The sequence below is a fragment of the Delphinus delphis genome, chromosome 7 (genome assembly GCF_949987515.2).
Source record: "Delphinus delphis chromosome 7, mDelDel1.2, whole genome shotgun sequence".
Lineage (NCBI taxonomy): Eukaryota > Metazoa > Chordata > Mammalia > Artiodactyla > Delphinidae > Delphinus > Delphinus delphis.
Window position 1 is genome coordinate 4,369,969 of NC_082689.1, and position 26,759 is coordinate 4,396,727.

Genomic DNA, 26,759 nt, shown 5'->3' on the forward strand with positions numbered 1-26,759 from the left:
CTGCATGAGGACCAAGCAGGCAAGAGGACATCTCAGCAGATGCCGACAGGGATGGGGGAGTTGGGCATCTCTGAACTGACCCAAGATGGGGCCTCAAAAGAGAAATTCAGTTGAATTGCTTCTGATACGCCTATTGTGGAGCTGAGCTTGGGGTGCAATCAGCGCCCCACTTCACACTGGCTACGTGCTAAGTACGTTTCTGTCTGAATTTAGGCCACCAGAAAGCACAGAGCAAATTGCAACCCTTTTCTATTCTCAGGAACCTGTATTTGGGTCATAATTTTCTCTGATTTCACTTTGCCATTCTGCTCTTATTTCTGCTTGATCTTGGTGTCTCACCTATGGTTATGCCGTTATCCCACTACCCACATTATTATTATCTGACCCGAATCCTATTTGGAACAAGGCAAGGCACATATGGACCTGAGAACATATGTGTGTATCAAGTAGATATTTAAAGTAAGTTATAACCCAGGTTTCAAAACTCTCAGGCATAAAGCCCTCTGAGAAGGGGGACCCTTCCTGCAGGAGGTTGGATCTGAGGCCTGGGGGCTGCAGGAGGCTATCCACTGTGGGCCAGCAGGGGAGCTGAAATGCACGAGGTGCTTTCCTATAGGATAGCAGCCCCCAAATTCACAGGTGAGACTTGGATCCTGGTCCGGGTCGACCTTTATGTTGGCAAATAGCTCTCTATGCTCATCGGTCCCATCAGAGGTGGAGCTGGTCAGGGCAGCGTTGGGGCACCAGGTCCTTCTCTGAGCTCCCGCCGAGGCTCAGCTGCTGAAGCCCCCACTGCTCCTGTGGCCCAGGTAGAGCTGGTGAGGGCACAGCAGAAGCAGCCATTCTGAGAGCGCGCTTTCAAACTACTAGTAAAGTGGGTTTACTTGGTGATGCACAGGCCAGGAATATACTCACTGCAAGGCTGGAAGAAGAGCGTCATGGATGGGTTAACTGTTAAATGAAGAGTCTGTCTTGACCAGAGAAAGAGAGAGAACTTAAACCACAGAACCTCGGCAGGGAAGGTTCAAGGCCCATGTCGTATGGCCTGGGGGAACACGGGGCATATATGAGGATCGGTTCTGGGGCCCAAACCCTTTGGGCAGACACAGCAGGTGGGGACATTTCTGCACCAACTTTGTGCTGACAGGGGCACCAACCAACCATCTCCCCTCCCTCAAACACAGGGCATGAATTTTTTTTTTTTTTTTTTTTTTTTTTTTTTTGCGGTATGCGGGCCTCTCACTGTTGTGGCCTCTCCCGTTGCGGAGCACAGGCTCCGGACGCGCAGGCTCAGCAGCCATGGCTCACGGGCCCAGCCGCTCCGCAGCACGTGGGATCTTCCCGGACCAGGGCACGAACCCGTGTCCCCTGCATCGGCAGGTGGACTCTCAACCACTGCGCCACCAGGGAAGCCCCAGGGCATGAATTTAAAAAAAAAAAAAAAAAACACTCACACTCAAATTTTTCTCCTTTTATATCATTTCATCCAAGTTAATCTCTTGGGCTTTGCCTTTACGGTAGTACTCTTTTCTTTAAACACATTTATTCGGTTGATCATCTATGCTGTAAATATTTGTATTTAGACCCGAACGCCTTTTTAGGAAAAAAAAAATCTTTATTAAAAAAAAATAACTTACAAATGGAAAGAACTCTCTGAAATACAAGGTTTGTTTCGTGCGCCGTGTTACAGACTGGAATAGTGTTGCTTTCTTTATTTTCAATGTAACTTTACAATAATATTAATGTCACAAACTGCATTACAGAGCAGTTTTCGTTCCATATCCCAGACCGGGTCAAAATACCACACAGATAGAAAACTATCGTAAATAAAACATTTCAGCCGAGACTGGCATGTATTTATACATATATTTATATGTATGCGTGTGTGGGTGTATATATATATATGTATACTTTCAAAACAGCTAACAATTAATGTCATCCTTAGTCAAAACGGAAGTCAAACTAATGTTGAAACTACAACACTGAATATATGTCAGCATTATACCTCCCATACAATATTTAAAATATATTTAAACTTTCAAATACATTTAGAAGGTACATCAAGGGTGAGAAAAATAAAGTCTTAAGATTTAAATACAAGCCACCATATAAAACCTTCAGGGAGCACAGAAAAGTCCTATTTTACAGAAGTGCAGGCAAGGCTGTCCCGCAGCTGGTGTGACAAGCAGCGGGGACTGCTCGGCACAGCCCCGCACGGTGGGTGCCACTCCGTCGGGACACACGGCCAGGCGATGGACAGCCGCATTGGCACGAGAGAGAGAGAGAGAAAGGAGCCACAGGGACGCACGTTCCCCTTTTCACGCAACCGCGGCATCAAGCCTGAAGCCACTTTGCTTTACTGTGGAAAATGACGCAGCCCAGTGCCCTGCTGGGAGCAAGTGCACACATCCCGGAGGCCGTGCAGAGCGCGTCACTTGGTGTTTTGCTCCAAAGCCGAGTACTCGGTCTCCGACACCCGGGAGGCATCGATGAGCTTGGTGAGACCCGTTTTGGCCGAGTACTTGAAGATGAAGGCTTTCATCAGCTCGTACCTGTAGTTGCGGTTGATGAAGCTGTACAGCACGGGGTTGACGCAGCAATGCACCAGGGACAGGCACTGCGTGACGTGCAGAGCCGTGAAGAGGAAGTTCTCCAGCTGGCAGGTGAAGGGGATGTAGTGGAGGATGGAGAAGATGTCCAGCAGTACCACGACGTGGTAGGGGAGCCAGCACACAAGGAAGACCACCACGTAGGAGAAGATGATCTTCCGGCTGCTGTGCTTTTCCTGGTCGCTGGAGGAGGAGATGGCTCGGGCGAGCAGGAAGTAGAAGATGGCAATGATGGAGAAAGGGAGGGCAAAGCCCAGGACCACGGAGATCAGCTCCATGCTGATCAGCCACTCCTTGACGCTGTGCTCGGGGTAAAACGACCGGCAGTAGGTCTCATTGTTCGAAGCGGACGTGACAGTCTTCAGGTAGTAGGTGTCGGGCAGGGACACGCAGAAGGCCAGGAGCCACGCCAGGACACACACGGCGCGACGCGTCATCTTCTTCTTGCGGCTGGAGGTGTTGGTGAAGTAGGCGACAGAGAGGTAGCGGTCCACGCTCATGCACGTAAGGAAGAAGATGCTGCCAAAGAGGTTGATGGAGAAGATGAGGTGAGTGACCTTGCACGTGAGCTCGCCCATGGGCCACTGGTTATGCTGCACGAGGCTGACCACCCAGACCGGGATGGTGACCACCACCCACAGGTCGGCGATGGCCAGGTTCAAGATGTAGCAGTGCGTGTCGTAGCCCGTGGTCTTGGCCTGGATGTTCACCCAGACCACCACGGAGTTGGCGATCATGCCAATCACGAAGATGAAGATGTAGATGAAGGAGAGCGCGTACAGCAGGACGTTCTTGTTGGGCATGTTGGCGCACTGCACAGTGTCCACGACGATGCAGTCACTGCTGTTGCACGGCCAGCTGATGTCGGAGAAGTTCCCCGGTTCCGAGTAGTCGAAGACGTGCAGATCCATGGTGTCACGAGCAGCGATCAAACAGCCTATGTGCAAAAGCAAATGAAAGGATGGAAGACCAGAACGGCTCCATTAGCAAACACTCCAGATCTGTAAAACGCTTTCCCAGTGCCCCTGTGTGCTCAGCGGTTTCCCCGTAGCTCCCTAGTATCTTTGCAAAGAAAGGAGAAAAGAAACCAAACATAACAGAATCTGCAAAAGAAAACACACCCAGATTCTAAATCTCTGTGGATCTAAATCCATCTCTCTCAAAGAGAGAAACAATGTTTGCTTTCTCTGTCTTTGCAGGGTTGTGTTCTCAAGACATCGTCAGCCTGGCTGTGCCCAGGGTGTGAAACCGACACAGTCCAGAGGCCAGAGGGACATCAGGCCCTGAGCGTCAGGCCCAGTAGTGCTGAGGGCCCGCTCACTCTCTGCTGGGGAGGGCAGAGCCATCTCGCCTATGTCCCCAAGAGCGGCGGGGTGGGTCTGTTCCTGGCACTGGTGTATTACAAGTGTCCTGCTCGCCTGTCTCAGGTCCACTGCGGTTTGCAGTCAGGAGGCCCCTGGAGATGTGGGCAGCGTGTGGCACGCCCTGCAGCTTCCCTGCACCCCAAACCTGCAGCCTCTGACTTTGCCATGTGGTTCACAACTCAGTGCAACCAACCAACTGTCTCAAAGTGTGGGCCATTGCCTAGTTTTCCATCTTCTATTTGTCCAACTGCTTCAAGAGTAACTGGTGTCAAGACCCAAAGCACAAAAACCACCACCTGCTGCATCTCTGGAGGGGCTGACTTTTCTCGTCTTCCCTGCTGACCCGGCATGAGGTCAACACTCTCAACTGTCACCATTTTAACACCCATGGAGAACCCAGGCCCGAGGCTCCACTATGCCTGGAAATGATTCCCCCACAATCACCAGCTTCGAGAGCTGCCCAGGGCTGTCTTCTGCTGACTGGTCCACCCAAGGGCCCTGAAATCCCTCCACCACCTGCCGTGGGATGGCAGCCTCACTGCATGACTACGGGAAGGAAGATGTAAAATGAAACTATTCAACCTGAGGGTGCCCCGATCGGAGTTATCACCTAGAGTAAGGAGTTTGTGCTTCCTTTTCACCTGTTGCAGGTAATGACTGACCACGGGCCAAGCTTATTTGCCAAGTTCATTTAAAGTGGACTCCAGGACTTCCCTGGTGGCACAGTGGGTTAAGAATCCACCTGCCAATGCAGGGGACATGGGTTCGAGACCCTGGTCCGGGAAGATTCCACATGCCGCAGAGCAACTAAGCCCATGTGCTACAACTACTGAGCCTGCGCTCTAGAGCCCACGAGCCACAGCTACTGAGATCACGTGCTGCAACTACTGAAGTCCGCGAGCCTAGAGCTTGTGCTCCGCAACAAGAGAAGCCACCGCAGTGAGAAGCCCGCCCACGGCAACGAAGAGTAGACCCCGCTCGCCGCAACTAGAGAAAGCCCGCGCGCAGCAACGAAGACCCAATGCAGCCAAAAATAAATTAATTAATTAATTTTTTTTTAAAATAAAGTGGACTCCAGGCCACATGTAAGAGCTCCCAGAGGATGAGGACTGACTATGGCCCCTGGGTCAGTGCCCAGGTGACCGGGCTAAGGGTCTGCAGAGGCCCAGCTGGGAAAGCACCCATCTGGCGATCAGACCTTCCTGGATTGGGCTTCAGGTTCCTCACTCATTAGTGTTTAATTTGAGACGAGCTAACCTGTCGCGTGCCGCTGCTTTCTCAGGACACCAGCACACATCTCACGGAGCTGCTTAAGAATTCACGGGCCTGAGACAGAACCTAACACAAGCAGACACTCAAAACTTCGTGCCCGCCCCTCCCCCTCTCTTTACCTATTAGAAAGCACAGGCTCACTTAGCTTTTGCTCCACGTTCAAAACCGACTCTTCCCAGCTGCTGGGAAACGTCCTGCCCTGGAGGGAGACGCAGGAGCCACGCAGAGAGCACGGTTTGATGCTCTCATCTCCAGGCTTCATGAACAGAATCCCAAGAAGTGAGACTGTCTGCTGCCTCCCAGGGCTGCCTCCAAACTCACGGCAGAGGACCTGCTCTTGAATCCCGTTTACGGAGACAGCCCTCAGGCTCCTGTCCCTTCTCCTCCGTGGGTTGTAAGCGGCCTCTGGTTCCCCTCCAGGTGACCCGACCACACCTCAGTGTCCCCTGCCGCTGACGGAGACGGCTGGACCTCCCAGGAGGTGGCTGGAACCGCGGGCCCTGCAACCGGGAAGCCTGGTGGTCCTCAGTCACCCCACCAGGAGGACCCTCGGGCCCTGGGACCACCAGCTTGTCGCAAGACCTGACCCGTAGCGCGCCCACGCAGAGTCAGCCGGGTCAAGTTAGGACAAATAAACTGCTCACGTTAAGAGACTCTGGAATGCCCTGTCCTAAGAGGCAGCTCCAGGACCCCAAGAGGACACGGACACACAGAGGACGCCTCTGAGAAGCCAGGCCCCCGACCCACCGGATGGGCCTCAGGGTGGGCAGCCACCCCCAGACCGAGCCTTCGAGGTACTACCGCCCCCTCCCGCTGCCCGGGCTGCGCACCTGCCTGGAGCTGACTGCGCCCGCGGCACCCCTGACCCCAGATGAGGGCAACAGGGGATTTGCGCTGTCCTCGCCTGCCTGGCTCTAGCGTGCTGACGCTTCTCCCCCATTTCCTTAAAATGAAACACATTTGCAGCATGGCTTAGTTTTATAAAGCGCTTGCACCCCGTGACCTCATCTGCCCCGAGCCCCTGCAGAGCAGAGAAGCTCAGCTAGAGGACGAGCCACAGCCCCGCCACAGCCCCACAACGGTGGGCTGGCCCCCAGCTGGGGCTCCTTCGTCTGCCCGCACTGGCACAGCCCTAGCAGGCCTCGGCGGACACAGCCAGAAACCCTGGAGTTTGGGTCATTCACAGGGGCTGGAGGAAAAGGAAGGACCCCCAGCCTGTGCTGGCCTGACTCGGCTGCCGTGTCCTCACCTCTGTCTTCAACCCAAGGAGTCATTCCGCTCGCTGGGACACTCTTGTGCCCTGCACGGTCCAGGTGGCGGGGCACTGCTCAGTGTGGACAGAGGGACGCACGCACGCAGGGGACCTCGGGGAAATGCCAGGCGTCTGTGTCCCTCTAGGACCCCACTTCTCCCACACAACAGACCGTCCGCACTCACACCACTGGGGCTGGGCCAGCCCTCGGTGTTCCCTGAGCCGGAGCCGCAGTGGGAAAGGGCTCGGGGACCCTGAATCGGTCCTTTGGTTTCTGCCCTCTGGGTGATGAAAACTTGATTTAGTGACCACTGGTCCTCTGAGCCCAAAATGTTACTCGTGAACCGGGCACGTCACTCCCTGCAGCCGTCCTTTCCCCTCGCTCCTGGACAGCATGAGGGAATCTTCCAGAAAGGGCTGAGGGGAGAGCAGAGGCTGGGGGGCTCCTCGCTGGAGCTTGAAAGCCAATTGGCCGGGCTTCCCTGGTGGCGCAGTCGTTGAGAGTCCGCCTGCCAATGCAGGCGACACGGGTTCGTGCCCGGTCCGGGAAGATCCCACATGCCGCGGAGCAGCTGGGCCTGAGAGCCATGGCCGCTGAGCCTGCGCGTCCGGAGCCTGTGCTCCGCAACGGGAGAGGCCACAGCAGTGAGAGGCCCGTGTACCGCAAAAAAAAAAAAAAAAAGAAAGAAAGCCAATTGGCCCCACTGATCAATCATCAATCACCGATCATCTATCACTGATCACCCATCAGCCCAGGAGATGAGGCCAGAGGCCCATGCCTTGACCACCAGCCTCCTGCTGGGGAACCCACCCACCCCGACCCCATGGCCGAGGCTCCAGTGGTCCAGAGAAGGAAGAGAAGCACCAACAGAGGAGGTTAAACAAGCAGTGCAGTAATCCAGTCCTTCCCCGATTTAAACGGGAAGCTGAAGGGGGAAAGAAAAGAAAGAACGCCAGATGATAGCGTAGCTTCGGTCATTTGTTATTTTACATGCATTCTGCTCTGGAAACAAACAAGGGCTGTTTCCAGAAAAGAGAATATTATGATATAAAGACAATCTGCCATGTTACGTCACACGTGGTCCGTGGCTGTCTGAGCGTGTGTCCCAGAGGTCTGGGGCTAACGGTGTGCGCCCCTCACTGCCCCACTGAAGACAAGAATCTTCCTAAGTCACTGGCTTAGGTTTTAACAAGTGATGCTCTCAGAGCTCCTGACCCAAACAAACACATGACACGGCAACTACGAAATATCGACCCAGGCCCCTGGTTCCCCAAGACCTGGCCAAACCTGAGGGAGGAGGGGGTGAGGGAGGCTTTCCACAGAGCCCCTGGGGCCACTCAAACCCCCTGAGATCCTGCACCAGTCTCATCTCCAGGAAAAGCGGGAGTGGGGATCACCCCATCCACTGTGGAGGCCCCACTGCCTGTGCCAACCAGGAAGGACCTGCGGGCCCGACACTCCTCGTATACACAGTGACACCTCCCAGCCGTGTGGCTGGGCTGCGGACCCTAGGGCCTGGAGCAGATGTCCTCGTCCACTGGGACCTGACCCCCTCTGCTGGAATAAACCAGCAGTTCTGTTCCTGTCAGCTTGGGCCAGAGCTGAGGAGGGACTTCTGGGTGTTAGTCCCACCTGCCCACTGCCTGCCTCCCTGTGGGCCAGGCCCCCCGCCGGGGTGGACAGGAGAATGAGAGACTACTTCTGACACAGGTCATAACATCTGCATAAAGATTCCTGATGGAAGGAAAAAAACGGGGCTTGGAATAAAAGATTCTTACCATTGTTTAATTTTACAAGTTCACACGTTCTCCTCTCAAAATATATATTCCCAGGTCCCCAAATGTACATGCAAAAATGTTTACTGAAGCACTATTTATAAACCAGCAAAAAACTAGGGACAACATAAATGTCTACCCACGGAGGACAGCAAACCACTGTCTGGAATGTAATGCAGCTGTACAAAGAAATAGGAAACCTCCTTTTACGAACGTGGAAAGGTACACTTATACATATACCGTAATGAACGTGGAAAGGTACACTTATACATATACCGTAATCTCATGTATGTTAAAAAAAACCCAAAATTATGTGTTTTTTTATAGATAAATATATGGGCGTAAAGGAATGGGAAAAAGATCTGTGGTAAGTATAACTTTGGGCTGGGAGTGTGGGATGAGGGGACAAAGGCGGAACTGTAGTTTCTACTCTATACGCTTCCGTATGATTTGAAATTTGCTATCAAGAATTCTGTAAATGTGAATAGAGGGAGGAATGTTTCCCAGAACAATAAAGGTTCACGGCCCAATTTTTTCTAGACCAGGGAGATCCCACTGAGCACAAAGGAGTAATCATCACTTTTCATTCCCTTTTCCCCAACACGTACTGCTTTATCTCACAGAACCCCCCTCCAGGGATCACTTCCCGTAGATTCCATGCCCAACACCTGCTTCTGGAAAGCATTGCACTTCTGCCAGGACAGGAAGTGGATTTTCCTACAGCCTGAGGATGGAGGGCCAGCATCCGTCCATCCCGCCTCCCGCACCGGCCTGGGGTCTGTAAAGGAACTCATCTGCCACTCGCATCCCCAAATGGTGGAAGGGAGATGCACCACTCATTTCTCAGGCTTATTATTCATCAATCGAGTATCCTTGGCAACCACTTCAAGCGGCCTGACACATTGAGCTGCCTCCAAATGGTTGCCCTGCGCTCACCAGGCCAGCTGGGGGCAAAGCCAGAACGAGAATCTCCAAGTTCAGGGTCCCCATGGGGTGGCAGTTTGGCCTGCAAGGAATATGTCCTTTCACTGGCCAAAAGTCACTCCCCTCCAGGACACAGACTGCCACGTGTTCAGGTGTCTGGCCGGTGTTCCCCCAAACTGCCTTCAGTATGTTTGCAATTTCCGATCACAATCCCGGAAGACCCTTCCCGACCAACCCCTGAGCCCCTCGCTCCCCAGATAAATTCCATCCCAAATATCCCCTCTGTTTCTCCCGCCTCCTCCCAGCCCGGCCGCGCATCTCCAGTCTGTGTCACTGGGCTATTGGTGTGTCTCCCCTCATCCCAAGCTCCCACCCCACAACGTCTTACTCTCTGTGTACAGAGCAGCCAGCAATGGCACCTGGACAAAGTAGGTGTTCAATGAATTCATAGTCAATGAATCGACCTCCCCCAAGACCAGAAATCTGAGGTTATCAATGGAAATGGAGGCCCAGAAGGGACCTTTCTGAAATCCTCACAGAGCTAAGATAAACATCGCTGGTTTCTGTGTCCCCAGATGTTTGTGGAGCCCCTTCTGTGAGGGGCACTGCTCTGGGGCATAACAAAACCGTCTGCCCCCAGGAACTCGCCAAGTAACCGAGAGGTTCAGGAAGGCAGCAGGGCGGTGCTGGACAGCCCTTGAGCACAGTGGTGAGGGATTTCCACCCCAGTGGCTGATGGGGACCCCCAAGGAGAGAGGGGGTGGTGGGATGCTCAGTGATATGCCATGAGGAGGGTCACCGAATCTGGCTGAAACAGTCAGGTGGGGCCTGTCCACGCAGGAGCCACCAAGGCCTTGAGCAAGGGACTGGCTTGGGGGCAGAAAAGGAGGAAAGAGGTGACACAAACCACGGAGAAGGCTTGCACTGGAGGCTGGGTGCAGGTCAGACTGGAGGCAAACGCCAGGATGCCATGCAGAGAGGCGAACACAGGCCAGGCCGCCCAGGGCACCAGCTCGGACGCCAAGGGGCCCTCTGGGCCCTCCAGGACCTCTGCCTGCAGGTGGCCTTGTTGACTGGTCTTCTGCAACTGGGACTTGTGTCCTCCCAGGGTGGAATTTCACGGAGCAGCTCAGTGTTGTCCCAACAGGATGACCCAGCTCGGCTAATCTCGCTGCTGGGCACCTGGAAACTGAGGTCAGACAGGCAGCAGGACCAACCATCTCAGGGGTGTGGCTCGTACCAGCTCTCGTCACTCTCCCCACTCCCCAGGGACTCTCCAGTGGCACTCAGCCTCTGGTCTCCTGTGAAAGCCCTGCCCCTTCTACTACTCAGCCCAGTGCAATGTGTGTAAAGAGGGCCCGCATCATCTGTAAAGGTCATTAGGAAACCGCACGTCATTGGCGTTTGTTTCACTTCTTACCAGTCCTGCATTAGATCTACGGAAGAGTCCAGGAAAGCTTCAGCCCAAGCCTGGGAGGCCACCTGCTGGGGCTGAGAGCAGAATGGGGGCAGCGTGTCCGCCACCCCGTGTCGCGCAGACAGAACAATGCTGTCCTGACTGCTTACTTTACACAAGTCAAGAATTGCTCTGAATCACTCGAACGCTTAAAAAAATAATAGAGAGAGAGAGAGAGAAAGAAAAATCCAAGCCCTAATTCAGATATGGGCCACCTATTTCCAGAGTCCTCAGACGCACTACACATGGACACACAGGGCAGCCTTGTCCACTGTAAGTATTGGGGGAGATAAAACGAACCCCACATCCAGAAACCTGATCTGCTCTATTGTGCTTAGCAGCCCAACAGGGAAGCAGTGCCGGACCCAGAAGGGCAGATCCAGAGATTCCCACGGCACAAAGGCTGCCGTCTGCGTTGATGGGTGTAACCAGAGCCCTAATTCCCACCCAGCTTAGTATCAGGATGAGGTAGTGGGAGGTCAGCCAGCCCAGGACAGCCACTCACCTCCGGCTACACACAACGGGGTTCCCAGGAGAACAGGACGCAATCTTAGACAAAATTAAGCGAAGACCCGACCAAGATTTCTGTTACAATAAGAGAACTGGAAGATGCTAGCCACCTGGCTGGCAGGGCCCTCACCATGCGGTCCCCATGCGGCCCCCTGCACCTTTATCTGTCCCTTGACCTAGAGCGGTCCAAGGCCACCTGAGGTGGTCTCAGCCCCTCCACCTTTAAATGCTTGGAACAAAAAAAGAAGGGGTCAGCTTCCAAACCTACTTGGGGCTCAGCAAAATTTTCACTATAAAAATACGTAATTCTCTCATCACTTGAAGAACCAAGCAACGTTTGTTTTTTTCCAATTCTAAGCTAGTAGATTCTTATGTAACCAAAGTATCAAAGATTCCCTGCAGAAAACCATTAAGGATTCAAAATCAGAGGACTCCCCCTTTTTTCCTTTCTTTCTTTTTTTTCTGCTTGCTTGCTTTTACTTTAATAAGACATATGTGTCCCAGAGCTACAATTTCCTGGACTTTAAAAACACTTGACACGACACACAGATGTCCACCTACACACATGCAATTCGATTGGAAGCCCTTCTAATACTGTTTTTGCTCCTGAATAAAACCAAGCTCCTTGGTTGCCTGTACGAAAAGGACAAATACTTTCTAGCCCCCAATTTCATTCGTGTTCTGCAAAATCACTGAGGACCATCTCAAGTCCTGAGTTACTCTTGGGGCTCACAGAATGACTCTCTTTCAGTCTCAGGTTTGAGTGACCAACTTCCCTTGTGTCTCCTGGAAAACGGGAGCCTCTCTGCCTGGAGTGATCACACAAAAAGCCACTGTTCCTGATTAAGTAGGTTTTTTTGTTTGGGTTTTTGTTTTTTTTTTCCATCCAGAAAGCCTATACTTTGCCTGTTCTGGACCTGATTAGAAAACATAATACCTTCTCCAGTCTCTCAAGACTTGCTGTTAATATGGGATAACCTCACCTCCGAAGTCCTGACTCAGTTAAGCATCGTCATGCTGCCTGGACTGTACTCTCTGGAACTTTCTTTAAAACTACGATTGCAATGCGCACCCCTTTAAAAAACTCAGATGGGCGGCAAAATGCAGGCATTTCTCAATTTTCTTTTGCTTTTCCACTCTAATCCCGTGCAGCCCTCCTCCCCCACCCGGTTTCCAGGAGGCTGTGGCATCAGGCTCCGCAGTTGTGTGCACACTGGAGTGTTTATTGCAGAGACTGGGGAAAAAAGAGCAAATTGTTTCCAAGCTAGAGCTCCCATGTGCAACTCCGCTTCAGAAGAAGGTTCTGCATCTGGGGAAACTCAAGGGCTGATGAAAGAAGGGCAAGCAGTTTATCCGTTTAAAATCTATGGGAAGTTAAGCACAGACACCAGCAGCCTCCACTTTCCTTTCTAGGCAAGCCTATTTGATCTCTGCATTTTCCTGGAATAAATAAAGGGACACAAAGGCAGCATCGGCGCATTTAAAAAGAAAAGAAAAAGTTACCACATTGAGATTTTGCAGAATGAAGTTTCAGGGGATGTCAGGGCATCAAATACCTTCAAAGGGCTGTAAACCATTTCAGGGAGGCCTCTTCTACATCTGGAAAACGTAATTATCCTGGTGTGAGCAAGTGAATTGAGAGAAAAGAAGGAAGGAAAGAAGAAAGAAGGAAGGACAGACGGAAGGAAGGAAGAGAGAGGGAGAGAAAGGAAGAAAGGAAGGAAGGAAGAAAAGAAAGAAAGAAAAGAAAGAAAGAAAGAAAGAAAGAAAGAAAGAAAGAAAGAAAGAAAGAAAGAAAGAAAGAAAAGAAAGAAAGAAAAGAAAGAAAGAAAAGAAAGAAAGAAAGAAAGAGAAAGAAAGAAAAAGAAAGAAAAAAGGAGACAGCCAGTCTGACTTTTACAACTTCTCATTCTCCCTGGAACTTACAAGTCTTGGCTAACCACCCAACCCTGACCTCACTGCAAAGTTTTTACTTTCCGTCACCCCTCAAACTTTTATGCAGGCTAACAAAATTCATGTTTTACTTTAGGAGTATAATTAAATTGCAAAATCCTACACTTGTGTGTGTGTCTTTTTTTTTCCAGCTGAAGTTGGATTTAACACCTTCTGAGCGAACAATAGATACTCAAATTAGATCAGGAGGGATGCAGTCAAGAGACAAGACCACCGAGCTGTATTTAACATTCACCCTTACAGCTTCCGGACTTACAGGCCCTGGTAATCCTCCAAAGCAGTGAATTCAAACCACTCTGGACCCAAAGAGATTCTCAGCCCAGTTTTCTTCTTCGCTCAAGGATGCCTCTTCATAAATGGTACATCTTTCTGGAATTACACATTCACTGCCAATTCTATTTCCCAGTGGATATGCCAGAAGCAAAACAGGTAGGCAGCGGTGCCAAGCTGATCCCAATGCCAACCTTGAGCAAGCTGAATGGACAGTCTGCCTTCTTGTGAAGTTCTCTGCTTGCAAATAAACCCCAGATTCCTCAATCCAACAAACACACACACACACACACACAGAGTGCCTTCCACTTCAGAAAACTGCCCTTTTTTACTTTCTGCAGCCAAGGTGAAGCCCCCAGTTAACAACCACACTCTGCAATGCAGCCCTGAAACACGCAGCCTGTGCTTTCAGAAACCAGACCTGCAGACTCTCCAACACCCATCACAGCTTATAAGAAAGAAGAGCTCTGAAAAAGACCACTAGCTTAAGAGCAGAGACCCTGCCCGCCATCCTCCCTTCCTTTCTAAGCAAGGCTGCTGACCCAGCACAGTTTCCTTACCTCCCGGCTGGACTCCGCTCCGGCTTGGGGCTCAGGGCTCGCCTTCCCAGCTCCTGCGCTCACTGCCTTAGGGTTGAGCACTTTGCAGGAAGTGTGAGCTCTCGGGCTGCACATTTGCGTTATATACGCTGCAGGGAGGCGGCCTCTAGATGGCAGCTTTGCAACCCGCATCTCCTCCCTCCCTCCTCCAGCCACCCCCTCTCTGCGCGCGCGCGCGCGCGCGCACACACACACACACACACACACACACACACACACACACACATGCTTGCATGCGCGCACACACTTGCACCCGCGCACACACACCCCTCTTGTAAACCCCGATCTGTAATTTCCGGCCAAGCTCTCCCACACAAGCACACTCTTGGGAAACCCCAGCCTGCCTTCATTTGCAAAGTTTAATGAAGCTACAAGGTCCAGACCCCGGGGGGAGATGTGTCAGCAGAAGAGAAAAAAAAAAAAAAGGCAAAGAAACCCTAGCGCTTTGCAAAATCATCAAATATTTATCTGGTCTCAGGTATATCTTAATAATCCCATTAACACCAAGAATTCCTTTGAATGCCTCTTAGCTCTAGGGAAGACTTTGTTCCCAAGACAAATTGCTCTGAACTTCTGAACTTCGGTGTTGATTTATTAAGCCTGGGTTGTCTTTGTTAATTCCTCCAAAACAGAAGTAACAATTTTGGTATGGGAGCAATGAACGCGTACCACAGCATATACAACCAAAGTGAGGGAAAGGGCCTTGCAATAGATTTTAGTCGATTTTATTTAAATACTTTTATCTGTAAAGGACTTTAGGTGCAAAAACCTTGAAAATCTAATGAAAATGATGTTCTGAAGCACACCCAGTGCCAGGCACACATTAGAGGCATCACACATGTCTTTTGATAATGTCCTTTACGGAGGTGAATTTAGCAAATATTTCTTTATTTTTATTATTGAAATCTACATCCTTATCTAGACGTGGGCAGCTGGCGTTCCATCCGTGGGGGAATTGGACCTAAAAATGTGTTCCATATAATAATCACCTCTACTGCCCTATTTACATAGATCAGGATGACTTAAGCTTTCACTTTTCAAGCCGCGCTGAGCTTTTCCCCCCAGTAACGCGCAGGGTTGCGGCTTTTGTTTTGCTTCTGCTTCTCATGGCGTTAGTTCTGTGGCTCAGCTCCCTGCGCGCTGGCACCCGGTGTTCCCACTCTCACCCCAGCTGAAGCTTTTTGAGGTTCTTTTTATACTTCTACTAAAAATACCAGCAGACAGCCAAACGCTCCGTCTGGAGGATTGGGAGGTCAAACTCTCACGCGGCCAGAAGGCCTGGGTATGCAGAAAGCCCTTAACAAAAGAAATATTTTGTTTAGATGAAACTTCACAGAGCACAGTGGAAGTCACTGCAAAACGGGAGCTAAGAGCACACCTGCTCCGAGGGCTCTCACAGGGGTCTGCCCACCCTGTCCCTGCCCATCCGGGCGCTGTCCTTTAGAACTGGCACGGATCTTCTTCCTGTCCTGTTGCCTGGGCACCCAAAGCCCCATCTCCGAGCTCCCACAGTGAAAGCTGCTGTAAAGCAAGACCGCAGGCAGCTGGCTCTGCGCGCACGCAGGATTTGGGGAGACTGTACGAAAACCCTCGTGACTTTCTCGGTCCTGTTTTCTAACAGCAGGTGACCCTGTGTCTGAGCCTGATGGAAATGTACCTGTGGCGGCCAGAGCAGAGATCTCCTCCGTGACACTGACACCCAGGCTGACTTTCTATTTCTATGAACGTGATCTGTCCCTTAATGCGATTCTCTTTTGGCAGGTTTGGGGGCAAGACCGAAGCGCAGGATGGGTTTGAATCTGCTCTCAATTAAGTGCGCTACGTTGAAAAGAAAGCAAGCTTTGCCGAGAAACCCGCGACAGGACGCAGTTGCTGAAGTGGAGGAAGGAAAACGCAAAGTAGGTGTTAAAAAAAAAAGAACACGCTTCAGTTCAGACGCTGTAGGACCCGCGCTCCCCAGTGGCAGAGCTGGGGCGCCTGTCGCAGCACCAGGAGGACGGCGAGGGGTGCAGGAGCCGCGCGGGCACAGTCTGAGTGCAGAGCTGTGTGCATGGGTGCCCCCTGGGACGAGGCCTGCAGCCCTCCCGGGTCTGAGTTCTGCCTGGGTCTCCCCACCCCTGACGGAGAACCCAGTCCTGGGGGAATTGAGAGGGTAAGTAAGCCAATGTTCTGTAAGGGAGGAAGATTCCATCACCCCAGGACCTAAAATGTCTCTTGGAACGTTTGGAAGTCTGCCCCAGCTGGTGGAAGGATTACATTTGGAAGGGAGGGTTAGTCTCAGAGGAATGAGTTTGGTTCCCCCGCAGTGGGAAACTGAGAAGGCAGGAATGGATCGCTCTCCCTAGAGCTGTCCCGGCTGACCCAGAATTCATAGTTCCTGGACCTGTTTTGCTCGCCCTGACTACATAGTGCAGCGGGGGCGGTGAAGGGGTTTTCAGCCAAGCCCCACGCCCCATCCTTCCCTGTCTATAATCTGCACCTGAGATTTCAGACTCCGCAGAGCAGGCTGTCGCCTCTGGGCTCTGATTTGCCTGCAGATGTGGCACCATCATCCTCCTGCCTTGAAACCCCACCTCACTTTCAGAGGGATCCTGGAGGGCCAGAGTTGCGGCTGGCGGGCTGAGGGCTCCAGGGGAGCACAGTTAGGCTGGAGAGAGCGTGGACTCTGACAACTGCAAATATGGTCCCAGCTCATCTGCATCATCAGCCCAAGGGCTGAAGACTGGCTCTGCCCGAGGGCGGGCGTTTCGTGCATCCTCAGAGCATCACACAAGGTGTTACGGATTCCTAGAGCCAGCCAGCAGACATCTTGGCCCGGCGGGAGTCATCTCAGCCAGAACTGGACATCCCCCCAGAATAACAGATACTGACGCCTTCTGTGGGGGAAGGACCTGGAAGGAAGGACAGAGCCCTGCCCACAAGGGGATGGGGGTCCCAGCCTGGGCTCCATCCAAACAGGCCTGATTTGGAACCTGAATTATACATCGTTATCTCCTTAGGCAACCAACCTCTTTGGGATCTTAGGTTCGGTTCTTTAAAATAATTATAATAGAACGTTCTGTTCTCGGCAGGTGCCTCTCGGGGTTAAATGAAAAGGTTAGAGGCACCTCGCAGGTGCCAGGAAGGCTAGTTCTCTCCCTCTTCCTCCTCCCCTGGCCGCGGCCAAATTCTGGTGACACAGAGCATTTTTGAAGATATACAACCCAAGTCTTGCCACATTTTATGAGCTCTTTCATAAAGTTTGGCAAGTTTGCACAATAACAGCTCTGAGTGTGGAACTTTTGCCGGGCTCTGTGCTAAGGGCTGCGTTCTTTCAGTTAATCTTCACAGCAGCAGCCATTAGCCTAAAATGTCTCTAGTTTTGTCCCGCTTTTCTAACTGAGAAAACTAAGGCCCAGAGAGAGTGGGCAAACTGCTCTGGATAGCTGTCAGTGAATAGAAGTGGGATTCAAACCTGGGTTTGCCCAGCTTCACAGCACATGCTATTACCTGGTGCCGCAGAAAGACATACTCTTAAAACAGAAAAACCATTGTGAGACATATATCAGGGTGTGTTAAGTTGGTTCCCTGAAAACAGACTCTCGGATGAGAATTCAGGGCAACTGTTGTGTAAAGGATGTGCTCCCAGAAGAACCTGGCACGGATAGGGGAAAAGACAACCAGAGGTGCAATTTCTAGCTAAGTCTCAGCTGCAGCCTGACCCCTCATGTCTCCCTGAAGCCTAAGTTCCACCCTAATTTGTCCCAACTCCAGGCAAGGGAGCTGGCTTTTGTGCTCCTATATCCTTCAACCAGTGGATTAGGGCTACTGGCTGATGGATGGGGTAATGTAACCCCCAGATACTCCCCATTCTCAACCTGTGTGGGCAAAGCTACTCCAGTAGCCCAAGGTCAGTCTCTCAGAGACTCACCCAGTCTCAAGCCTGGGCAGTAAACCCACATCAAGCGTTGGGGAGGGGTGCACAGAACTAGAAAGGGGTCAGAGGGAGCTGAGCGCAGCACCACCAGGGTCCACCGCACTGGGCATCTGTGGCATCTATTGTATCAATTTGACCCAAATAAGAGAGTACTCTCTAATCAAGACTCAGACCAACTTGTTTCTATGCCAGGCCCTTCGCACCTGACATTTTCTGTTCTTGGAATGCTCTTTCCAATAACGGTTATATGGCTGCCTTCTTCTCACTATCCTGTTTCAGGCTTGAATAAAATTGCTTTAGAGAAACTTGCACCACTCTAGCCAAAAAATCCTCCCATCCCAGTTACTCTGTCATTATCCTGTTTTCTTCATAACAGTTAATCACCATCCAAAGTCGTCAGTTCCTTGTTTGTCTTCTCCCCACTAGAGTGTAAATTGCCACAGGGCAAGAATGTGGCTGTTTTGTTTCAAGGCAGTATGCCTGTGGTCACACTCAGTGCTTGGCCCGTAGTAGGTGCTCATAAATATTACCTGCATAAACTCGGAAAAATCTCACTTTTAAATCAGGTTTTCACCCGTCCCATATTTTGCTCACCTTCTGACTTGTAGAAATGGGGGGGGGGGTGCGGGGGGGACGAGGGAGAGGGTGGTATTTAGGAAAGAGCCCAGGTTAAGTGCTTTGAGGAAACTTAAAACATAAACCTTGAATTAGGAGGTTGAGATTAACATATACACACTACTATATATAAAATAGATGACCAGCATGGACCACTGTGTAGCACAGGGAACTATACTCAAGATCTTGTAATAACCTATAAGGGAAAAGAATCTGAAAAAGAATATATATGTGTGTATCTATCCATCTATCTATCTATCTATCTATCTATCTATATATATATATATATACACACATATACTTATGAATTGCTGTGCTATACACCTGATTGTAAATCAACTATACGTCAATTAAAAAAAACATAAACCTTGAAAGTGGGCAGAAGACTTGAATAGGTACTTCACATAAAAGGATCTACAGATGACCAATACACATATGAAAAGTGTACGACTTCCTTAGTCACTGGAAAAATACAAATTAAAATCATAGGACCAGACAACTGGACACCCACCGGAAAGAATAAAATGAAAATGACTGAACGTTAGCAAAGGTGTGGAACCACCAGAATTCTCACACACCAATGCTACTTAAACTGTATGTGATGCAGGACCAGCATTCTTTCTTCTTTTTCAATTTCCAGTGCATTTCAGACCAAAATATTGTGCCACTGAGAAAGACTAGTATGGAACTCATGCTACCTGGGCCTCATCATGCAAGTGTGACATCTGCAGTGTCGGTCTTCACTGTCACACAAGGCTGCTGACTGTGGATTTGTATGCCACAGAAACGGCGCATTTCTATAAAAGTATCTAAATGCTCACTCTCGATTTCTGGACCTACCTCTTTGCAGACTAGTAGCAAATAGCTCACAACCCACACTTCCATTGACACAATGTGCCCTGATGGTGGAGGTGCAAATTGCCACAACCAGTTAGGCAGGATTTGCTAAAATTAAACATACACATACCCTCTGACTCAGAAAGTACATTGTAAGGTATATACCCAACTTGAAGGTGCAATATTGCAGCAAAAAATATACCAGAATGCTTATAACAGGACTATTTATAAGAACCCCAAATTAGAAATAACCTGACATTAGCAGAAAAGGATATTACAGACCAGTATCCCTCATGAACATAGACATGAAATCCTTTAAAAATAAAATCAAATACAACAATATAGTTATCATGACTAAGTGGGGTTTATCCTTGAAATGCAAGGCTGGTTTAACATTTGAAAGTCAATATAATTTAATTTACTATATTAATAAAATTAAGTATTTGAAAACATTCAAAATCAATTTGTGATAACAACTTTCAGCAATCTGAAAATAAAATGATTTTGATTTGATTTAATTCCTCAGTTTGATACAGGACATGTATAAACTTGATATAGGGCATGTGTGAATACTTAAGAGTTGACATCATACTTAATGGTGAAAAATTGAACACTTTACATCTAAAATTGAGAACAAGGCAAAGATATCTACTTTTACTATCTCCTTTCAACATTGTACTGATGGTCCTAGCTAGTGCCAATAAGGAAAAAAAAAAAAGAAATAAAGGCAATGGATTGGAAAACAAGACGTAAAACTTCTTTTATTGGCAGTTGATGTGATTATTTACATAGAAAATCCTGATTAATCTACAAAACAAATTCAAGAACTAATCAGTGAATTTAGAAAGGCCACAGAACACAAAGTCAGTATAGAAAAGTCAATCGTATTTCTATACATCAGCAGCAAACAATTAGAAAATAAAATTGAAAATTTTCTTTACAGTAGCATCAAAAAACATTTACTACATAGGAACAAATTTAACAAAAGATTTGTGAGACCTCTACACTGAAAACAACAAAAGCAGCAGTGAGAGAAATTAAATGAGAGGTATACCATGTTCATGGATTGGGAGACTCAATACTGTTAATATATGAATTCTTCCCAAATTGGTGTGTAGATTCAATGTAGTCCTAACCCAAATCCCAGATAATTCTTTGGTAGAAATTGGCAGGTTGATTTTTACATTTTTATGGAAATTGAAAAGACCTAACCATATCTAAAACTATCTTGAAATGAAAGAATGTTGGAGGACTCATATTTTGTGATTTCATGACTTAATATAAAGCCATGGTGATCAGTCTAGTGAGGTATTGGCATGATAGACAAATAGATCAAGGGAACTAAACAGTCCAAAAATAGACACACATGTACAATCAACTGATATTCAGCAAAGGTTCCATAGCAATTAGCAAAGTTTAAGAACAATGATATTTACTGTATCATGGTAGAAATCAAATAGTTGTCTATTGGGGTGAGGATTGACTGGAAGGGAATTTTCCGGGGTGAATGGCCATGTTCTATATCTTGATTGGGCTAGTGGTTACATGAGTGTATATATTTATCAAATCTCATCAAACTGTATGCTTAAGATCTGTGATATTCATTAAATTTTACCTCAATAAAAAATGCAAACTGTGGAATGTATATAAAGTGATATTATTTATATAAAATTTTAAAGCACTCAAAGAAAAGTATATATTGTTTAGGGAACTATAGTAAAAGCCTACTTAGATGGAAGAAAGGATATACACCAACCTGAAGACAATGGTTATCTCTGAGGAGAGAAAGAGAAATAGGATGGAGTGGGAAGCAGGAGCACATACACTGTCTCTATAATGTTTTTATTTCTTTAGGCAAAATACTCTCATTTGTAAGGTCTTATTGGTGGGCACATTTGAATACTTTATATTACTTGTTGTTCTCCGTATTTGAAAATTTTCATTCTTAGCTTTTAAAGTTTAAGAGAAGAAAAAAAAATAACTTGAATAGAAAATTCTGAGTGAGGCATTGCTTTCTCTACGTTTACTTCACTGTAAAGTTTGACACAGAAAAGAATGTTTTCTTATCTCTGAGGGAGACCAGGAAACTTCTGCCAGGAGAGTATATCAAAGCATGAAAGACCTAATGAGATACCAAGCACATCAGGTCAAACCTAAGTCTCGTTTTTTCCGAAACTTTGGCAACATTCTAAAGTATTGTGATTTCATATTCCACAAACTTCGATATAAAGATTTTAGCTTCAAAGCCTAAAAACAATTTCAGCTCAAAAATATCTAAACCTGAAAACAATCAAAGAAGAAATATCTGAGTATAGCTAATAAAATTATTTCAGCTGATATGAGTTTTAAGATTACAAATTTTATATATGCTAATAGGGTTATATATTTTCATTTCCACGTATGTTTGAAAATGCCTCTACATATCTTAAAACACCATATGAAGTCAAATTAGAATGGGAGACCCTTCCTTCCTTTCTCCCTCCTTCTTTCCTTCTTCCCTTCCTTCCTCTTTCCTTTTAATTTTTAAATAATTATAAACTTACAGAAAAATTTCAAGTAGAGAAAAAAGACTCTTCTTTCCCTGAACCATTTGAGACTGAGCTGCTGACATGATGCCCTATCACCCCCTAAATACTTAATGTGCATTTCTCACAAACAAGGATACTCTCCTTCTTTAACCCAGGGCAGCCACCAAATTCAGAAAAGTAACATCAAGACAGTCCTGCCTCTAAGTCTCCAGAGCCCATTCGAGTTTTGCCAATTTTCCCAATAACGTCTTGGGTAGAGAAAAGAGCCTCTGAATTGTGTGTTACCCTAAGTCATTATCTCTCTTTCCTTGTCAGCCTTGTAGACTGTCCTTACATTTGGGTTTGTCTGATGGTTCCTTGTGATTACATTCAGGTTATGCATTTTTGGCTGGAATCATACAGAAATGAGGGTGTGTTCTCACTGCAGCCCATCAGGTGGTGAACAATGTTCATCGGTTCCGTTACAGTACTGACAGTGTTCACTTTGATCTCTTGATCCCTTGATTCATTACAGTATTGACAGTGTTCACTTTGATCCCTTGACTCAGGAAGTGTCTGTCAGACATGTCCACTGTCTTACTCTTTTCTCCTACATAATTTTGACGGGACAGATTTTGAATGTATGCAGATATCTCATTCTTCCTCAAACTTCTGCTTTATTCATTGATTTATTTGTATCTATATGAATGCGTGGTTTCCTCTCTGTAAGTTACAGTCCATTGCTCTCAGTATTTATTTTGCAGCTAATTGTCCCTGATTTAACCAGTGGGAACTGGCTTCTGTGTTCTTTTTATATATCCCTATCATTCTTTGAACACTTCTTGTTTTCAGGCACAAAAAGATGGTCCAGGCTCATCTTGGACTTTCTCTAACCCAGCCTGGAATTGGCTTTCCAAGAAGCCTTAGTGGAAAATGGTATTTAGAAGCCAAAATCTAGGTGCAAAATGTGCTTATCGTGGTATTGCAACTCCCCGGCTCAATCCGTTGTCAGTCAAGACATACATATGTATGCATACACACACACACACCTATACAGATATACATGCACATCAAAATATTTATATACATATATATAAATATATAAAATAATTGGTTCTAACACCAACACTTCTAATTCCAATCCAATAGACAGGTTTTATTCAAGTACTCTCCCTTTCCATATTCAGAACTCCCATCTCCATAGCGGGGAGATTATCCTTATTATGATTACCGTCCTTATTATAGTTCTTTAGTCATCATTCCCTTTATACTAGTCTCTTATTGCTGCTGTAACAATTTACCATAAACTTAGTGCTTAAAAAAACCAAAAATTATTCTTTTATAATTCTGGACATTGTAAGTCTACAATCAATGTGCCCTGGGGGCTTCTTTCCTTCTGGGAGCTTCAGGAGTGACCTGCCCCAGAGGGTTCCTGCACACCTTGGCTCAGGCCCCTTCCTTGCATCACTCCAACCTCTGCTTCCATCCCCCCATCTCCTACTCCTGACTCCAACCTCCTGCCTCTCTCTTACAAGGATCTTGTGGTGACACTGGGCCCACCTGGGGAATCCAGGATCACCGCCCCGTCACAAGATCCTTAATTAATCACATCTACACAGTCCCTGGTGCACAGGTTACATTCACGGGTGTGGGGGACGTGGACATCTTTGGGGGTCTTGTCACCCCTTCTTCCTCTGGGGTTGGATGTCCTCTTCACCATGTCTGGGCCCTGAGACCTCCTGCAGGGCTGCCCGGTGAGAATGTCTTCCTCCCCCTAGTCTGAGCCTCCATGGCTTCCATGTGGGCCCCACCTAATCAATTTAGGACTGTACTGTCAGGAAAGAAAAGGAAGAAAAGGGGCAGAGCCAGAGCCTACTTTCTAATACGCTTTCCTTACAAATCATTAACAACTAATTTCTAGAGTTTCTATTTAAAGTTATGCTCACTTCTGCAGAAACCTTATCAAAGAAGTGAACCAATGGCCCTCCTACATCTTTTTTTCTTTAAAAGTCAGGAGGGCTACCGTTGTTATTCGTTGTTGGTAATTGCCAGGAACCCAACTTGAACTAGTTTAAGCAAAAAAGAGAAATTTATTGGCTCATGTAACCAAACCAAGGCAAAGAGGGCCAGAACTGGGCTCAGAGATGGCAGGAACCAGGGGCTCCAATGAGGACACTTTCAGGACACTTTCCGTTTCCCATCTCTGCTTCTCTCTCATCTTGGATGCTTTCTCCCAGGCTGGAATCAGGGTGGAAGGGCTGCTTTTCCAGTTAATAACTTCTTAGCTTCAACACTAGGTGCGAAGAGAGACTTCTCTTTTCCAACACCAGCTTGAAAAGTCCCATTTCTGATGTAGATCAGGAGCTACCCCTTAGGTCAATCCCTTTGGCCAAGGAGACGGGCTCATTTATGAATGAAACGGTCCTGCTCCCTCTTGCACGAGCAGAGGACGTTTGGAACAGACATTTGTGTGGAGAAATTACCCAGTCTCATGCCTGGTAGAGTGAAAAGATTGTGAATGTCAGGGAGGTCATAGGATGTGTAGTTTACAAGAGGCAGAAGACTTGGGGAAGGAGCAAAGCAGGAGGGTCAGGTTCTGTCAGGTGGAAGACGGAAGATAATTATCTCCAGAACCAGAACCAGTGATGGATGCTGGCTCAGTATGTGGAGGGGCTGTCTGACCATCTCAGATGTAGATAAGCTGCCTTGCCATGGATGACTCATAAGCTTGGCAACGCCACGCTGGGGATGTGAGCATCTGGATTCAATAGGACTTCTAAAGTCCTTTCCAAACATGGCACTCAGTGAGACCCTATTGTGATGCTCATTTATTTATTGCCTCCCAGCTACAGTTTCAGCCCTTTTGCTTGTCCTGTGAAAGTGGATATGTGACGCCTTTTAATATCTTTCCTTTGCCAGTTAGCCTGATGTTCAGCTCTGTGGGCGGAAGGTGCATGAGGGAGCCCGAAGGAGGCAGGAGGAAGTGTTTTGCTTCCTAGTCTGGGTGCAGCCAGCAGCTTCCCCCAGCACCCCTGGGTGGTTTTTAGCAGAAACCTGGTGGTTTTTTGGTACAAAACTTGGGTAACCTCTGATGAGACATTTCCTCATGAACAGCTTTCTCCGGAACCCTAGAGCACAGGGTTCTGGTAAGTCCTGATGGGGCATCACCATAGCAACACCTCTGCCACCGCGGAGCCCCGGCCGTGCCGTCTTCAGTGAGGCCTGGGTCCCAGCCCTGGGGGTCACGGCTGCTCTTTCTATCTGCCAATGGTACCTTCTTCACAGTTCTCTTTACTTCTTACTGTTCATCTCTCCTTACTCGATCCTCTGTTATAGTTAGTAATTCTTTACATTAGACCTCCCCTGTTCAAGTGGCCTGTGGCTTCTCTCCCCCATCTGGACCCTGATCAATACACCCCCCTTGTTCCCCATGATGACTTCCCTGATCCCTCCCTTGAGAATTCATCATTCCCTCAAGGATCCAGAGACCTTTTACCTAGATCTGTGGGCACAGGCCTCAATCATACTTCACTATATTTAGGTCAAATGCACAAAGGGTTAATAACCCCTCGAGGGTAAAGGAATGTGTCTTAATCACCTTTTTTCCCAGAATGGAGGAAGGGAAAGGGAGCAGGTATCACAACCAACTGGGAGCTTTCTCAAACCACACTTTCCTCCTTCAGATTAAGTTCCGCTGAAGCTTAAATCCACCATGGACTCCCAGCCATGACTCAACACTGCTCCTCAAGACACTGTGTCCTGCCCCCAGAAGCAAAAACACTCGGTGAGTCTCTGTCCTGGACCCTATCTAACAATGGCACAGAGACTAGATGTGAAAGAATTTTCTAAGCAAAGGCCCACACTCATGGAATAACAATGCTGGACAAATTCCCCAAAATGGCTAGAACAAGTTGAGATGAAATAATTAACCTATCACCAAAGAAAACACTTTCTTCTTCTGAAGTCTGTATTTTTTGAGACACTTCCTCCTCCCTTCACTGTATCAGATGCCCAACCAAGCTGCCTCCTTCCACAAGCCCAGCATCTGAACACAGCCGGAGTGGGTGGGTGGGGGGAGGCACGGGGTGGGGGGGGCTCCCATTCCCAACCTGCAGAGCCAGTTCTGCAGGCCTCTGACCAGCCATATTTCATGGACCGGGCCATCTAAATACTCTCAAACACGACCAAGGATGAGGGGTTTCCTCCCCACCTCAGATTTTAACCAGGTGCTTCCCTATCCATGCCTTAATTTATTGAACTTGGGGTTCTGCTCTGAGCAGCTGGGTCATTTTCCAGCTTCTCCTTGACTGAGACCCTCAGGAATCTGTTTTCTCGCTGTTCTGACTCTTTGTCATTGGCTTCTCCATGTCTTGGTCTTTCTACCTCAGGCAGAGCTCTCTTTAAAAGAGAATTATGACTAAACACACCTGTGCCACTCCAGACCCCAAAGCACCGGGAACGTGCCAAAGGGGCACTTGAAATCAGAACGGGAAGAGACATGCATTACCTGCTGGCGGTTAAAAGGTGTTCCTTCTACAAATGTCCCAAACAATTTGATACCAGGAGCCTCACCGGGGGCCCGGGAAGGGAGGATCCCGTGCAGGTGGCCGGCATGAGGTCCTGTGGACATGGCCGTGGCCCCTCTGCTTCCAGCTCCGGGACCCTTAGCGCTGCGGCTCTGTTACCCCACCCCTTCCGGTCACCGCACCCACATCTTGGTACATAGACCCTTTGTAGACAAACACACCTCATGGTGTCATCACAGTTTATCTTCTCTAATTTTTCAACAATCGCAGACATTTACATTGTTTCCAAATAAAAATCCTCTCCAAAGGAGAAGTGGTTCTGGGGTCACCACAGCCCATGGCGGTCAGTACGACGCACAGAATAAAACAGAGG

The 26,759-nt window shown here is 48.3% G+C and overlaps 1 protein-coding gene across 2 annotated transcripts; it reads right to left on the bottom strand.

Moving 5' to 3' along the window:
• Nucleotides 1-1,456: 1,456 nt before the first annotated feature.
• Nucleotides 1,457-14,029, bottom strand: ACKR3 (atypical chemokine receptor 3). Of its 2 annotated transcripts, none has more exons than XM_060015462.1 (2): nt 13,947-14,029; nt 1,457-3,546 (listed from the first exon to the last, which is right to left on the bottom strand). In XM_060015462.1, the coding sequence occupies exon 2, from the start codon at nt 3,518-3,520 to the stop codon at nt 2,432-2,434; it is 1,089 nt and encodes a 362-aa protein (XP_059871445.1). In that variant the 5' UTR covers nt 3,521-3,546; nt 13,947-14,029; the 3' UTR covers nt 1,457-2,431. The 2 variants fall into 2 exon arrangements, with proteins under 2 accessions (XP_059871445.1, XP_059871446.1); XM_060015463.1 differs by lacking the exon at nt 13,947-14,029 and adding an exon at nt 12,667-13,222.
• Between the last annotated feature and the right edge of the window lie 12,730 nt (nt 14,030-26,759).